The following is a 16,788-nucleotide window of genomic DNA, read 5'->3' as shown; positions in this document are numbered from 1 at the left end:
CTCTATGTCTATGGCTCTATCTATGTCTATCTCTATCGCTATCCATCTTTCTATTACTTGTGTCATCTGAGATGGGAATGTTTATGGCGGTAACTGCTGTGGCTATGGTGTTTTGAAGGATAAGATTTGCAGAAGGAAAGGAAAAGCTTTGCTATAAGATCGATGAAACTGTTTGTAAATTTAAAGCTTTTTTTTCCAAAATAAGATTTGAAGCTTCTTGAATTGGTAAAAGTGTTTGCAATTCGCTACCATTACCTTCTAAGTTCATGACAAACAATCCATTTTCAGATTTTGAAAAACGATTGATTTTATTGCCTATTTTCTATTATGCATTTGTATTTCCTTTTCTTTGTTGATTTTGGGTGATTTAAGCAAGCGATTGTTTCAATGATACTATGAGTTTTATTTTTCATGATGAAGCAAAGAAGTATGACAGAGGTTTCTACATTCTGGATCTTTTATTTTTAATGGGAGGAAGCCAAAACTGTGGAATAATTGAGAAATAAAAAAATTAATTATTTTGATTGGGTGTTGATGTGAAGTAGATGATATTGTCTCAGCAAGCGGCTTTGAAGTTTTTTTACACCAATGTGCTTTATAATAAGTGAAGTCAAATAATTGATTGGGCACTGTGCTTTTATTTTTATTGTATTTGAATTTAACAAAAAAATATTTTGTTGTCTTTATCAACATTTACAAAATGAATTGATAGTGTAGGTATTGCAAAGAAAGATGATGAGTAAGAAGAATCATACGATGTTGATGTGGCAATATATGAAAAATATTGCCACATCAATTTTAGATAACGGCTGTTATATTTTCAGTTAAAGGAAGGGTCTGAATGACATTAAAAAGTTGATCTTGTGTTTAAATGCGCCAAAAAATAGTTGAGAGGCATATATGCTCTTCACTATAAACATGAGGAGCACAAATGCACCTTATCCCCAAAATTAAATATCATATTGAGTTATATGAAACTTTTTAATAAATGGTTTTCTAGAATAGTAGAAAATTACATTATCAAATTAATTTTTTCACAACGGTTTTAAAATATATGTATTTAATTAAGTCCTGAAATATTATTATTTTTTGTCTAATGTGGATTTACATACAACTAACAATTTGAGGGGGAAAAGAGAAAATTATAATTTTTTAACTTTTAAAAATAGAATTTATATAGATAATAATTAAAAAATATTAAGCATAATTGGAGAGAGTTATTGAGAATGGACGAAAGCATATTCAATTACAGATAATTTTTTTATATTAGGTAAAATAAACTTAATACAAAAATATTAGTTGAAAATACTTTATAGAACACAAGCATACTCTAGAGATGAATGCCAAAATTACTAAAAAAAGCTGAGGAGGAACTAAATCCAAATAAAATGACAATGAATAATTGATTTAAGAATCCTACAAAATGGAGAAGACGATTGAATTCTAGTACTTCTTATTTTGTTTTTGTGTTTTTTTTTTTGGTCGAAAAGGAATATAACTGGCTTGTCAATGAATATTAGTGGCGTTTAAAAAGGCGAAAGGGCCAGATATAAATATAATATAAATTGACTCTGGGTTAGGATATTTTATAATGATTTATTACACCAGTTAATTTTTCATATGGCAGAGCATTGTACATAAACATTCTTCCTCTTATGATTCAATTTTTGTCAACAAACAGTTCACCGTCTACAAATTCAATCATGTTAACCCTGTAAAGCTTTCATTTTATAAATTTATGAAACAAATACCTTCCGAATTTCAAGCTATGTATCTGCTGTCCTCTATACAGTGAACGAAGAGCTATGGTTTCTCTGATCCCATCCCTAATCTCACGATACAACAAAGAGAAGAAGCTAAAAAAATGCAGTGGCATTTCTTTTGGCCGTAGCCTAAAGGTGTACAACTATATACTGAACCTATTGAACAGAAATAGAATCTCATACTAATTTTTATTGCTCCTGCAGCCACTCCTGAATTGCTGATCGAAGCGCATGGTTGGGGACAAGATTGCTGTGTGCAAGCTTAAGGTTCGTCATAGGTGAAGTATCATGTCCGCTGTCCAGCCATCCTCTTAGAGCTTCCGCTTCATATGTAAAACCATCTGCTGCTACATGTGGATCTCTCATTACTTCCTGCGTGTTTAAGTGCCAAAATGTGGTCAGTTTATCATATTAAAGATGATAAGACAGTAACCTAAGGCTTGTGTCTCAAGAGTGTTCTCCCGCCTCTGCGCTCAGTTGACCTTATATCTATCATAGCTAACATACTGGCAAGCAAAATATAGATGCAGATCACCGACAATAAGAATTCAATATTTAATTGTTGAACTATGGGAGATAAAATATTGACCACGCTTCAGAAAGACCCACGCGGACCACACCTAGGAGTTTTTCTGCTTCCATAGATAATCTAAGACATAAGTTGGGAACATATAAGATTACCTGGAAAATGGGACATATAAAATATGGAGGAGGCTGGCAATGCTCTTCTGAACCAAGCTGGAAACATGAGGAGCCTCCACATGAAGCTTTCATTGGTTCAAGCACCCTCCATACTTCTGATACAAGATCTGGCCTGCTCTTTCTGTTCATCTCACTGCACCTTAATGCCAAGTGGGCTAATTGTTCAGCCTGCACAAATGGCCAGTCTCCGGCCAAAGGATCCAGGAGGATCTTCAAGTTTCCTTTATCTAATGCATACTGCACCTCCTTTGTTATACCCAAGGCTGGTCTTCCAGTCAACAACCTTAACAATATAATACCAAACGAATAAACATCTGACTTTGGAGTAAGCTCTCCTGAAGCAAGAAACTCAGGATCCATGTATGCAAAAGTGCCTTTGGGATCAGTTCTGCAACATATTGTCGTGTTGTTGCTCGAGTCTTCAGTTTGAGAAAGTAGACGACAGATTCCAAAGTCACTTAGTTTACTCACGAAATTGGAATCAAGGAGGATATTAGCAGGTTTCAGATCACCATGCACTATGCTGTGTGGTTTACTAGAGTGCAGGAAGATAAGCACGGAACATAACTCAGTAGCAATGCGTATTCGAGTTTGCCAAGACAAAGGAGGAGAATTACCCCGGCAGCTCAGTCGGTCTTCAAGGCTTCCATTGGGAAGATATTCGTAGATAAGAGTCCAGGTTTCCGGACAGGCTCCAATGAGAGTGACAAGATTTGGATGCCTCATCTTGCTCAAAACATCAACCTAATATACAGCCAACAAAAATGAAATGGTGCTAATACTTGCAGATTCAATTCAAATTCATTCTTCAAACTGCAGATGTGGATGATTTCCCTTACTTGGTGAAACATACCATTATTAAAGGAGGCAAGTGGTAAATAAACTTTGTAATATTCAAATGTTTACAACAAATACAGATTCTATGGAATTTAGACATATAAAATTATGCAGCTCCTTAGAGTTGTGCTAACATTTAACCTCACCACCAAAATGAACTATGGTTGCAACTTGCAAACTGAACCAAAGCAACAATGATGAATTAGATGATACAATATGTGAAAAGAAATACCAGTTGCATCAATATGCTTTTATCCAAATAATTTACCAATTCATAAACAGCAGAAGAGCAAGAGTACAAACTCCAATGAGATACAAAGCCTACCTGACCTTTTAGATTAAAACTGATAAAAATAGATATTATGAAAAAAATTCTAAAGCATTCAAATCAGGCAGCTAAACAGAACATAAGATGAAGGCCGAGTTTGTAATAACAATGGTCTTGTTAGATTCTCATTCAGGCTTAAACACAAAATATGTTGTCTAAGCATGAGCAAAATAAATAAAAAATTCTAAACACTAATAGAACTTCACCTCTTGTTGAAATTCCGCAGGGCCTTGCAAGCTATGAGAATGCAGGACCTTTATAGCCACTTGGGTGTGACGCAATAGACCTTTATAAATGCTACCATATCCTCCTTCCCCAATTTTGAGAGACTCATCAAAGTTGCAAGTTGCTTCTTCAATCTCGGAGTAAGAGAACTCAAAGAAGAACTGAGGCATGTGCGAGCTTGAGGCCTCAGCTCGGCTTTTCCGCAGCTCCTCTGCTTCTTTAAGTGCATTATCAAGCTCCATCTGCAATTCTTCTCGTTCTTTTTTGTAATTTTGCAACAGTTCCACGGCGGAGATGATTTTTTGCTCCAACTCCTTTACCATCTGATCAGCTTCTGCAATTTGGCTCTGTAGCAACTTCTTCTGATCCAGGGCAGTACAAAGTTTTTCCATGACTTCATCCCGCTCATTCTTCATCTTTTGAAGTTCTTCCTTTTCCTGGGCTAGTGCTTCCTCAATTTCGTTCCTCTGTCTCATCTCATCAGCATATAGACCCTCAGATGCTTTGGCCTGTAAAGTGACAATAATGACTGAGTGGGTGGTTGGTGGCGGTCCATGCAGGATGCAGTTAAATATGGTCCTTCTGATTAGCCAAATACTAATCAACATTGTAAAACAACTCATCATAATTCTTATTATATATTTTATAAACTGTTTTTAATCTAAGTTCATTTGAAGTTTTCCATGTCTAAACACAATCAACTTCCCTTAAGGCCTAGAGAATAAAGTGAAAAGAGAACAGGATAAGGAGGAGAGGTTGCTTGCGGAAGAGGAGAAAAAGTGCAGTTTGCTACTGAATTTACCCTGCGTATAGCATCAACGGCACCTCTTTCAGCTTTTGCACGCCTCACTGCCTCTTCAAATGCCTCTTGCCTTGAATTTACGGCCTCTGCTAATGCTTGCTCAAGTTGATCATAAAGAGGATCCTCTATACTTCCCTCCTGCCATAATCCATCAATTTTAAATTACTTCAAAGTAAAACATACCATATCCTATATATACCTAATACAAACTTGGAATTTCACGACTTGCCTAATTCTAGAAACTTATGTTCATCAAATGATTAATTTATACCAATACACTGGGAGGCGATGGAAGACGAAGATCCTCTTTAGGCAAATGCAGTGTGCTTAACTCTGACCCAAGCTTTCTCCCTTCAGTTCTAACAAGTGAAAGCATACCAAGATTGGCTGTTCCATTGGAAGAACATGTTGAAAGAAGTGAACCCTGAGAAGCACTCCTTGACAACATGTCACATTCGTCAGATGATGGAGATGAAGCACCTTCTGCATCTGGCCTGCTCTGTGAAGTTGATGGCCCTCCAACATCATCTGGAGTAACAGAAGTTGAAACTTTCCCTCCTTGTCGGCCAAAAGTCACAGAATGTGCCCTGCGCAATAAATCCTGAACTGGGTTGGTGAGTTTTGGGTGATTGTTCTGCCCGAGGTTAATAGAATGTGATCTCAAATGATTTGATTGTACAGTTTCTGGATTTGGGCTTGCTTGCTGTGTAGACGGTCTGAGCTCTGTATCTTTTTCATCCAAAGTACCTTCCCTGTTAGGACATAGACTTCCATTATGGCCATAATCATCTAAAATAATACACAGTTCAATAATATAACTCGGTTTATTTATAATTTTTCCAAAGCAGTAAAAAGTGTATAATCTCTCCACCAACTGATTAACATGCACACATAAACATGTAGAAAGTGAGGCAAAGAGCAGGAGTTACAACAAGCATACTTTGTGTATATAAGGTGCTCCTTGCATATAAACCATATTTGACAAAAAGCAGGTGCTTGTAGACACACAGAGAGGGCCTTCTTAGACTTGATTTCCATCATATTCCTGCAATATTTAATTAGTAGATCAAAAATTGGATTCCATAGTGAAATTCCAAAGAACTAAAGTAAAAAAAAAATGGAGATGATGTAATTTGTATATATTCTAGTTGTTCTACTTGGAATAGCGCTTGTCTGCTGCTGCTCCCATTACAAGCTTCCTAATACCATGCTGGGAGATAAGTTCCAAAATTCCCTTCTCGATACTTTCCATTTCAATATGCAGTTTTTCAGGCCGCACCTAGAACATAAACATTGATAATGCCAAAATCAATCAAAATGGCTCATGCTAATTGAAATTCTCAAAAAGAAACTTTAAATCAAACACCTGTACAACAGTAAATTAACTCCAACATTCCTAACCAATTTATATATATCCTTTTCAAAATGTTGCAACTAATGAGGTTCACCTTAAAACTCCTTTCAGTAGTTCTTCAAAACAGTTTTTCTTCATCAGAATATGTGGTTTCCAATTCCATCTAAGGCACCCAATTCAAGAACAATTTAGGCAAGATATATAAAGGAAAGAAAAAAGAGCTCATACCCCCATTTGCCGACAAATAAGAAGATAATCATCTAGCATTTCATACATTTCTTTCCTTTCAATTTCCCTGTAAGCCCTAACTTCTTCTTCTTTCAGTGAGTTTGCATAAAATTTTGTGCCCACTGCAGAACAGGAAGAAAAAATCAGAAACAAAATCATCAATTGAATTAAAAACACATTTCAACAACAAAATCAGAAACTATTAACCCTATTCACCTTTTTTCCCTGTACTACCAGACCATATTTAATTTGGCTAATGTTATAATCCGAATTTCTGCTGATGGAGTTAAATAGACAATAGGTATAATCAACAATATTCATTAAATTTGCCGATCTTTACATGAAAGTCAAAAACAATGAATTAAGAACAATCAAGAGGCCATAGAAGATAATTCACTACTGAAAATAAAGCATATTGTGGACTTACTCAAGGCCAAAGGAATCATCTGAGCAGGTTGGTGAACATGAACTACACAAATCCTTTTGCCTCCTGAATTTTGCAATGCCCAGATAAGAAGTGATTTGTTTTTCTTAAAATCTTTGCCGACAGCTACATAAATCTTCTCGTCAATTACACGCGAAACACTTCCCTCCACTATCTCTCTGGTTGCCGCCATGTTTCCAGCAACTCCTCCTCTACTATATTCACCGAAGTTTATCGGACTCACCGCAGGACTCACTACTGCCATGGTGATTATTGTTACTACCGTAATTAGAACACCTCACTCAGTACAATCGGATAGCATTTTGGGATCAAAATACCCTAATCAAAAATCAAAAAGAGAAATGTAAATATCATTCTTGAGAAGTCTATGCAGCCGTGATTAGGCTTGAAAAGGGATTGCTTGTCTCTAAGCTAATGACGACTATTGGAAACTGCAATTTACTATAAACATTAAACAATTCCATTGCGGGCTCCATTCCTTTTTCTGATCTCTCTAAAACAGAAAAAGAAACATTTTTAATGTAACTTGTTTATTAAGATATATATTTATATTTTTCTTTCTAAGCAGAGCTAATTAGCTTTGCTTGCTTCGAGAGGAAGGTTCTTTGAATTATCGATCTCTGTTTTTGTTTTTTTCTTTCACTGTTTGAAGATGGTAATACCGTCAAGCGGTGCCATCCTTTCATTGCAGGCCAGTGTTGACCTACGACAAATTCAATAAATTAGTGTAATAATTTCATGATCACTACTTTCATGGAAAAACACAAAATTTCTGTTCGTTGTAAAATGCCTTAAAATTATGTTTGTTGAACTGAACTTTTTTTAATACGAGAAGTTTGATACACAATTACTTTTCTTCACCTTTGACAAATTTCTTTTTTCTTTCTGAATAATATGATAATGTTCACAGAATAATACATATGTATTTTTAAATAGATACCTGTAAAATCATCAAAATTAATGGATGAACAACCAATATTTTTTTACATTTATATTTACTAAAATTTAATCGTCTAATGTACTCTTAGATATTCAATATAATATACAACTTAAATATCTATATTTTTTATTATAATAAAATTCTTTTAAATCTAATAAAGATCTTTTTGAGTTATAAATCTAAATTAAAATTTTAATTCCTGAATTCACAATAAAATTTATGATTCATTTATACTTCTTTTATCAAGATATAATGATATTTTAGCAAAATTAAATATAATGTCTAAAAATATTATTGATTTTTATTTTTGCCAGACTGTTATTTTATTGGAATTGCGATTTGGGTTGCGTTGTGGAGTCGGGAAAATAATACAGTTCTGGTGGCTCGACTTTCGTTAAATAAATGTGAAATATTTTATTTCTAGTAGGTTCTGGACCGTTATATGGGGGGTAAATGTCTATAATTTAGGAGAGATTTTGCCAAATTTTTGAGAGAATTTCCAAGTTAGAATTTCTTAGATAGTCTAATTTAAGAGTCTAGACCTAGGAAAAATTAAATATATCTTATTAATTGAGTTATTTTTGTAAATAGATAATCCGTACAATTCCACACATGGAGCAGAGGCGGTCAGTCACGGGAACGTTTGAGTTAAATTATCTATATATGTGCCACATGTCGAATTTTTATTTAGCAATTTCGATTAATTATTTATATTATTATCATATTTATATATATACATTTATTTGTCATGATGGATATTGCCGAAATTCTTATTAATTATTATTTAATATTTAATTTAATGATTTAAACTATTATTTATCTAATTAATTTTTATAAATTTATAGATTTAAACTATTTATTTAATTATCTTCTATTACTTAATTTTTATAAATTTTAGATTAGTTATTTATTATTCATCTAAACAACGAAATTAATTATCTATCTATTACTTATCTAAATAATTAAATTTACAACTGTGATGTTCAATATTATTTAATATATTATTGATTAATAGTTAACTTGCTGCTATTTTATATATATCATTTTTTGTATGGATATGGGGCCGAGACTGGCAAGAGGACTAAACCCATGTGATGATCGCATGCAATTCGGGTCTTGACTTGGATAGCCATTAAGAGATAGTATATGACAGAATATTTTTGACCATTTGCCATATAAAATTACTCTTCCTTTTTGTGAGAATTTGATTGTCGGAGGAAAGGTCCATGGATGAGCATGCAAACTCACCCAGTACCCACATATTTAGACCACCCTGGTTGAGCTTCGTTCTATGTTAGGAATTAGTCAACATTTAGCTAGTAAATAAATCTCATTCTTTATGGAGCCTTTTTTTAGCTTTAGAAGGGTCTTTTCGCATTTAAGTCCAGTAGAAGTCCAGTAATTAGTTTTTTATTTTTTCGTTGTTTTGTTTGATCTTGTAGGCTATATACATAGCCAGAATTCTCATTGAATAAAGATGGCAGCTTTTCTTCTCAATATTCTTTTATTAAATATGATATATCTCTTCATTTGGTATCAAAGCCTCGCCGAGCGCTGGCGTATGCTTTAGCAGCGAGCGAAATAAAAAATGGGACAGAGTTCTTTTTTGGTTTCGTATGTATCGTGTCGATCCGAATTCGATGGCCACCTAATCATCATCCATCGAGCGATGTTGATGGAGAATTTTCTTCGATCTAAAGAGTATTAGGGCGTTATAGAAAATGGGCTTCCACAGAACGAGAAGTGTTGCTGAAGCCTGAGAAAATTCAAAAGAAAAGTTGAAAGATCTGAAAGCTAAGAATTATCTATTTTAGGCATTGGATCGTTCTATTTTGGAGACGATCATCAACAAAGACACGTCGAAGAATATATGGGACTCTATGAAGCAAAAATATCAAGGAACCACGTGGGTAAAGCGAGCTCAGCTGCAAGCACTACGGAAGGAGTACGAACTTCTCCAAATGAAGGATGAAGAATCTGTGAATAAGTTTTTTGCTCGTGTTCTTGTTATAACAAACAAGATGAAAGTTAATGGTGAGAATTTGTCTGTCTTTAATGTTATGGAGAAGATTCTGAGATCAATGACTCCAAAATTCAATTATGTTATGTGTTCTATTGAGGAGTCCAAGGACCAGTAATTTATCGATTGATGAGCTGCAGAGCAGTTTACTTGTGCACGAACAACGCATGAGTAACACTGTAGAGGAAGAGCATGCTTTGAAAGTGACTCATCGTGGCAATTACAGGGCGAGGTCTGGAAGTGTGTAGACAAAGCTACAATAGAGTGTTATTCTTGTAACAAGCTTGGGCATTTTCAATGGGAATGTCCGATGAAAGGAGCAGCAAATTTTGCAGAGAGTCAAGGAGAAAGCCAGGAACACATACAGCTGATGGCTTATGTTGAAGAAGGGGAGCAGCACAAAACAGACATATGGTTTCTTGACTCTGGGTGCAGTAACCATATGTGCGGAAAGAAGGAATATTTTTTCTATTTTGATAACAAGTTCACAGAATCAGTAAAGCTGGGAAATAATGCCAATATGGTGGTTAATGGGAAAGGAAACATCAGGCTGGAATTTAATGGAATTGTTACCATCATTTCAGGAGTTTTCTATGTCCCTGAATTGAAAAATAATTTGTTGAGTCTTGGTCAATTGCAGGAGAAAGGATTGGCCATTCTGTTTCAGCAAAGGGAATGAAAAATTTATCATCCAGACAAAGGTTTGATAATGAAAGCAAATATATCTGCAAATCGAATGTTTATTTTACATGTTATTTCCTTTCAAGATGTGGCTCAGCTATGGCATTGCAAGTTTAGGCATCTGGGTTTTAAAGGTTTGCAAACTTTACAGCAAAAATAAATGGTGAATGGCTTGCCTCTGTTAAAACCTCCATTAAAGCTATGCAAGTACTGTCTTGTGGGAAAACAACAGCGGGATTCCTTTCCAACTAAAAGCTCTTGGAGAGCTTCCCAAATCTTGCAACTTGTTCATGCCGATATATGTGGACCAATTAAGCCAGCCTCAAATAGCAAGAAAATGTATTTAATTACTTTTACTGATGACTATAGCCGAATAATATGGGTGTATTTTTTGGCAGAAAAATCAGAAGCTCTTGTTGTTTTTAAAAGCTTCAAAATGCTTGTTGAGAAAGCATCAGATGTGTCTCTTAAGGGTCTGCGTACAGGTCGTGGTGGAGAATTTACATCACGAGAATTCAACAATTTTTGTGATGAAAATGGAATAAGAAGGCAGCTGACAGCATCGTATTCACCACAATAAAATGGTGTCATTGAACAGAAGAATCGCACCATCATGAATTTGGTTCGCAGTATGCTATCAGAGAAGAATGTGCCAAAAACATTTTAGCATGTCTTAAATCGTAGTCCAACTCACAGCGGTAAAGGATAAAATGCCCAAGCCTGAGCGGAGTAAAGCCATCGATACAATATTTCAGAATTTTTGGCTGCATTTCTCATGTTCATGTGCCAGATAATACAAGAATAAAATTGGATGGAAAAAGCTTACGGTGTGTTCTACTTGGGGTCGGTGAAGAGTCGAAGGCCTACAGGCTCCATGATCCCATCTCGCAGAGAATTATCATGAGCAGAGATGTGGTATTTGAAGAAAATGAAAAATGGGAATAGGAGAAGCAGTATGAAGCAGAAAATTTTTGCGAGCTAGAATGGGAAGATAATGCAATAGACATAGCTCAAGAATCAGCCAGAGAAGAAGCAGATGTTACTGATGTACAATCAATGGAGTCTCTTACCATTAATGAAGAAACTTTTCCAGGTTGTAGGAGAAACAGAAAACAACCGACGTGGTTGAAAGATTATGACTCAGGAGAAGGATTATCTGATGAAGAGGCAACTTTTCTTGCTATGTATGATCCTTTCGATTCTGAAGTCGCCGAAAGTGGCCATGGATGCAGAGATAGAAGCAATTGAGAAAAATAGAACATGGAAATTGATCGATCGACCCGCAGGAGTCAAGACAGTGGGAGTAAAATGGGTTTACAAGACCAAAATTGATGAAAAGGGAGAAGTAAATAAGTTTAAGGCAAGGCTGGTCGTGAAAGGGTATGCGCAACAATACAGAATAGATTACATAGAAGTGTTTGCACCTGTTGCTCGTATGAAAGGGTAATTGCGGCACATTCATCAATTAGATGTAAAATCTGCATTTTTGTATGGAGAGGTGATTGAAGATGTTTTTGTTGAGCAGCCACGTGGTTACATCCAAAAAGGGAAGGAGGAGAAAGTGTACAAGTTAAAAAAAGACCCTTTATGAGCTTAAACAAGCTCCGCGCGCCTGGTACAGCCGTATTGAAGCATATTTCATCAAAGAAGGATTTCAGAAATGTGATTATGAGCATACTCTCTTTGTCAAAATCAACAAAGAAGGCAACATGCTAATTGTAAGCTTATATGTAGATGATCTTCTTTTAACAGGAAATAATGAATTGATGTTTGCAGAGTTTAAGAAGTCAATGAAGGATGAATTTGATATGACTGATCTTGGAAAAATGAAGTACTTTCTTGGTCTCGAAGTACAACAGAAATCTGATGGAGTTTTTATTTGTCAAAGAAAGTATGCTCGTGAGATATTGCAACGGTTCGGGATGGATAAAAGTAATTCTGTCCAAACCCCAATAATTCCTGGTTCCAAGATTTTCAAGGATGAAGGAGGAAAGAAAGTAGACAAGACTAACTTCAAACAGATGGTGGGATGTCTTATGTATCTTACAGCAACTCATCCAGATATGATGTTTGCAGTGAGCCTTTTGAGTAGGTATATGGAGAATCCCACTGATCTTCATTCACAACAAGCAAAAAGAGTGTTGAGGTACTTGCAAGGAACAGTTGGGCATGGAATTTTCTACAGGCATGGAGGAAGTGATGGAATCATAGCATACACTGACAGTGATTATGCTGGCGATTTAGATAATAGAAAAAGTACATCAGGTTATGTCTTTCTTTTAAGCTCGGGAGCTGTGTCATGGTCTTCTAAAAAATAACCAATTGTCAGTCTTTCAACTACCGAAGCAGAGTTCATCGCAGCGGCAACTTGTGTTTGTCAGGCAATTTGGTTAAAGAGGGTGCTTAGATTTCTGGATCAGACTTAATCAGAGACTATAACTATCCATTGTGATAATAGTTCTACAATCAAACTCTCAAAGAATCCTATAATGCATGGTCAGAGTAAGCATATAGATGTTTGGTTTCACTTCCTTCGAGACCTTACACAAGCACGTACTGTAAAACTGGTTCATTGCAATACTTTGGAGCAAGTAGCTGATGTGATGACAAAGCCGCTTAAGGTGGATGTTTTTCTGAAGCTGCATGCGCTGTTAGGAGTTTTTGCAGATAACGATCTAAACTAAATGCTGTAAGCATTAGTTTAAGGGAGGAATTGTTAGCTATTGGAATTAGATTCTGCTGAAGTGCTCATTCATTATGAGTTAAAAATCAATTATTTTAAATTATGACATGACATGAACTTATTAGTTTGTGATGTACCACATTATTTTATCAACAATTGAACATAGATATTTATGGTTGTTTTACTGCATATATATGATTTTAATTCACTTTTGAGACTTACAGTCTCAATTCTAAATTTTTCAAGTGATAAACATCTTTTGCAGCCCGATTTTGCTTCTTCCTTCGGACTTATTGTAATTAAATATTATTTTTATATTTTTAAATTATTTAAAATTATATACTCTCCGTAGTAATGTACTTTAGTATCTTATATTTAATTTGATATGTTAAAGATTATATAGGATATTGCTAAAAGTTTAGCTGGCTAATTAATTTAACCATGTATAGATTTGTGAGTGAAATGTTGATTTATTTTAAGAGTATATAATTAGGTATGCGTTTATTTAGATCTTTGGCTATTTAGACTTGCTATGGGTTTCGGTGGCCTTAAGCCTACCTATTCTCTAATGTTAGTCACGAGCCTACAGATTGAATCGTGATAAAAAAAAATTATTTTAATTTATTAAATAAATTACTCTATTCATATTTTACTTGATAATAAATTAGTTTTGTATTACTATTTATTTTTTTAATTTATATTACTTTACCTGAAAAAATAATAATTAAATTTTATAATAATTTAAAAGAAATTAATGTTATATACCAAATATGAGAAAATGATATAAACCTCTAAATATGTATTTAGTTTGTCCATCACTGTATTGTACATTCTCTGCAGCGAATTAGCAAATAATGTAAAATTTATTAGAAAAAATAAGAAATTTGCAAATGCAATTTACTATATTTTGCCAAGTTATAATCATATAAGTTGATCAAATAACTTATTTTAATTGTAATTAATATATTATTAATAATTTAATAATATCTCCTTATGATATATTATCAGTTTTATTTTTATTAAATATTTATTATATAATATTATTTAATTTTTGTTTTCAACTTATGATCAATATGAGCTTTTCTTTCATAATTATTGAAATTTATTCGTCGTTTCTTCTTTCCATGCCTCATGATATAGTATTAGCTAAGTTATATATAAATATTTCTAAATAAAATATTTAATATGTGAGTTCATGAGCAGTCCACGTTACACGGGAATATTCTCTATCCAGTTTTGGCTACCCTCTCTAGATCATCGCCAGCGTGCCTTTGCCCGACCTCAATAGCTTTTCTTGCACGGCGACGTTAGTCCAAGATGCATCGATTTGACCGACGACGTTACATTCTTATGCATTCTTGTCCACGTAAGACTTCTTTGTTTAATTGTATTTCTATATATGTCATTCATTGTGATGTTTGATATTTGTAATTAATAATTATCAATGACGGTTATGCAATGATCAATAGTGTATGTACCATTTCATACATAATTCATAAATATCAGTCTAACGTAAATAATTAATAATAAATATCTTTATAATAATATTATGCAGTTATATGTCTCAAACCAGTCTTTAAAATTATCTTTTAATTTTTTATATATATGTTTTTATTGTTTATTTTATGCCCATATAACTAATTAATTAAAAATAATAATTGTATTTAAATTGCATTTGATTTAAGAGCTACTTTAGAAGATATTTATGATATTAATTGATTTAAAATATTAAAAAAATATATAAAATATAAAATTATATAACAAATAAAATTATAGAGTATGAAAGTCCAAAAAATTTTACATATAAATATTACTTAAAAAATATTCTAATATTAATAAATACTTTTATCATTTACAACGGTCGTGAATGCTTTTAGTTAGTAGCCGTAAAAGAATTAAATAATTATTTTTTTTCATTCTTTATTGGAAACCGATTGACTTTTATATAATTAAATAATAAAATTGATGATAAATAAATAAATTAATAGAAAAAATTAAGTTAAAAACGAGTAGTATTTTCCAACAAAAACTTCATATATATCGATGAATAAAGAAAAAGTATGTAATTACTCGCATAAGTAATAAAAACGTGTAGCATTAATGACTCTACTAGCTTTTTTTCTAATTTCAATAGTGCAAGCAAACCATCAATGGACAAAATAGAAGGAGAAGATCGTTTAGTGTTTGGATGTTGAAATATCAGTACGCGGTTTTGATGAAAATAGTAATAGTCAAGAGCAATAAAATTCCAATTCTGAGTGGACACTAGCAAAAGAACAAGACAACCCATCTTTTCCTGCTCCCTAAATTTCATACACATTCAATAAATGGATTTCCCAATTAGTTGCCATTTACTCTCCAGTCACTGTCGGTCTCACTGTAGGATATATGTGGACACCGGGTGATCACGTGTTAGAAAACGTGCCACAATTTGTCCAAATTAATTTTTAATAGCCAATACTGCATATTTTAACATTTAAATTTAAAAAAATATAATTATTTTAATATTTTAATTTAATATATTAAATTTTTTATTTTTATTTTTATAATCTATTAAATACATATAGATTCATTTTAACTTACACACATCCGAATTTTATTTAATGGTAATATTAAAATATTTATGCATAAAACATGTTGACATATTAAATAAAGCCACATATTAAAAATATTTTTATATTATAAAAAATATAAATTAGAGTTTTTATTAGATTATATAAAATCAAAATATTAAAGTGATTAATTCATCAAAATTTAAGTATTTAAATAAGTATTTAACTATTTTTTATATATAATTAATTAACTAACAATAGACATAATATATAAATTAATATAACATTCTGAGTTACAACACTTACATGCTTAGTCTTGTGATAAACACATATATCAATTTGAATAAGGTCTCAAATTTAAATATCTTTCTCTTGTTATTTAAAAATATATCGAACACAAAAATAATTTATATTGAATGTTTAAAATAATTTTTAAATTAATTAAATTTATAATGTAAGAGTAATATAAATTAGTTACTTTGATGGTCAATTCTTATCATTTATATATCTTTTTAAGATTTTATATTCGTCGGATACTATATATTTTGAAAAAGTCAAACCATAACGATTGTGTTTGTTTTTCCTGTTTTAGTACACTCGTGTTATATGCTGCAATCTGGCAATGAGGATGCATGTATACATACAAATACTAAGAAACATATGTAAATTTCCTAAGCCAATTAGTTTGGTAAGCGAATGATGGACTTAAATATGCTGCCTGCCTCCATTTTGTTGTCACACTTCATTAAAAAGTAATTTTGAAGAGAGATAATGGTGCAAGTAACTATTTGTTATTTTTTATATTTTGTGTTCGATTAAATCATAACTTTCTATATCATTTAGCTTAAATTAAAGTCAATTTTGGGACCCATATTATCAACATCATAATTAATAAATACTGACTAGATTATTATTTTTTTATTCTTTTGTACGATCTTTTAAAAAGAACTTAATATTGATTTTAGACTCCGTTTGTTTAGTAAAAAATTATTTATTAGGAAAAGGTTTTTCAAATTTTTTTTTTTGTATTTGAAATGTTTGGAAAAATAAATCAAAGAAAATAATTTTATAGTTAAAAAGAAAATCTTATGTCTTTGAAAATAATAACTTTTTCTTTGAAAAAATAAATAAATATTTTTTCCATTTTTATTTCTGTCGGCAACTCTTTTTACTAATTTTCAATATTATAAATAAATATAGAAAAATAAATTATTTTTCACAAAATGAA

The 16,788-nt window shown here is 32.6% G+C and overlaps 1 protein-coding gene across 4 annotated transcripts; it reads right to left on the bottom strand.

Moving 5' to 3' along the window:
* Nucleotides 1-1,701: 1,701 nt before the first annotated feature.
* Nucleotides 1,702-7,339, bottom strand: LOC8261885 (U-box domain-containing protein 33). 4 transcript variants are annotated; one of them, XM_048380284.1, is made up of 10 exons: nucleotides 6,667-7,339; nucleotides 6,240-6,361; nucleotides 5,815-5,936; nucleotides 5,598-5,702; nucleotides 5,244-5,409; nucleotides 5,063-5,185; nucleotides 4,658-4,795; nucleotides 3,837-4,364; nucleotides 2,445-3,209; nucleotides 1,702-2,135 (listed from the first exon to the last, which is right to left on the bottom strand). In XM_048380284.1, the coding sequence occupies exons 1-10, from the start codon at nucleotides 6,926-6,928 to the stop codon at nucleotides 1,953-1,955; spliced, it is 2,514 nt and encodes an 837-aa protein (XP_048236241.1). In that variant the 5' UTR covers nucleotides 6,929-7,339; the 3' UTR covers nucleotides 1,702-1,952. The 4 variants fall into 4 exon arrangements, with proteins under 4 accessions (XP_048236241.1, XP_048236169.1, XP_048236142.1 ...); XM_048380212.1 differs by having other exon boundaries at nucleotides 4,929-5,258; nucleotides 5,337-5,409; nucleotides 6,667-7,337; XM_048380185.1 differs by having other exon boundaries at nucleotides 4,929-5,409; nucleotides 6,667-7,335.
* Nucleotides 7,340-16,788: the final 9,449 nt, after the last annotated feature.

The sequence above is a fragment of the Ricinus communis genome, chromosome 1, assembly GCF_019578655.1.
Source record: "Ricinus communis isolate WT05 ecotype wild-type chromosome 1, ASM1957865v1, whole genome shotgun sequence".
NCBI lineage: Eukaryota > Viridiplantae > Streptophyta > Magnoliopsida > Malpighiales > Euphorbiaceae > Ricinus > Ricinus communis.
The sequence above is the reverse complement of the archived record's forward strand: the minus strand, read 5'-3'. Positions and strand labels throughout refer to the sequence as shown.

Excerpts from the sequence above, each read along its gene's own strand:
- LOC8261885 (XM_048380185.1), bottom strand. The coding sequence starts at position 6,928 with ATGGCAGTAGTGAGTCCTGCGGTGAGTCCGATAAACTTCGGTGAATAT. Across the intron at positions 5,937-6,239 it reads TTATTTGTCGGCAAATGGGG|GTGCGGCCTGAAAAACTGCA; the intron begins GTATGAGCTCTT and ends TTTATGTTCTAG. Across the intron at positions 2,136-2,444 it reads TTATATGTCCCATTTTCCAG|GAAGTAATGAGAGATCCACA; the intron begins GTAATCTTATAT and ends TTAAACACGCAG.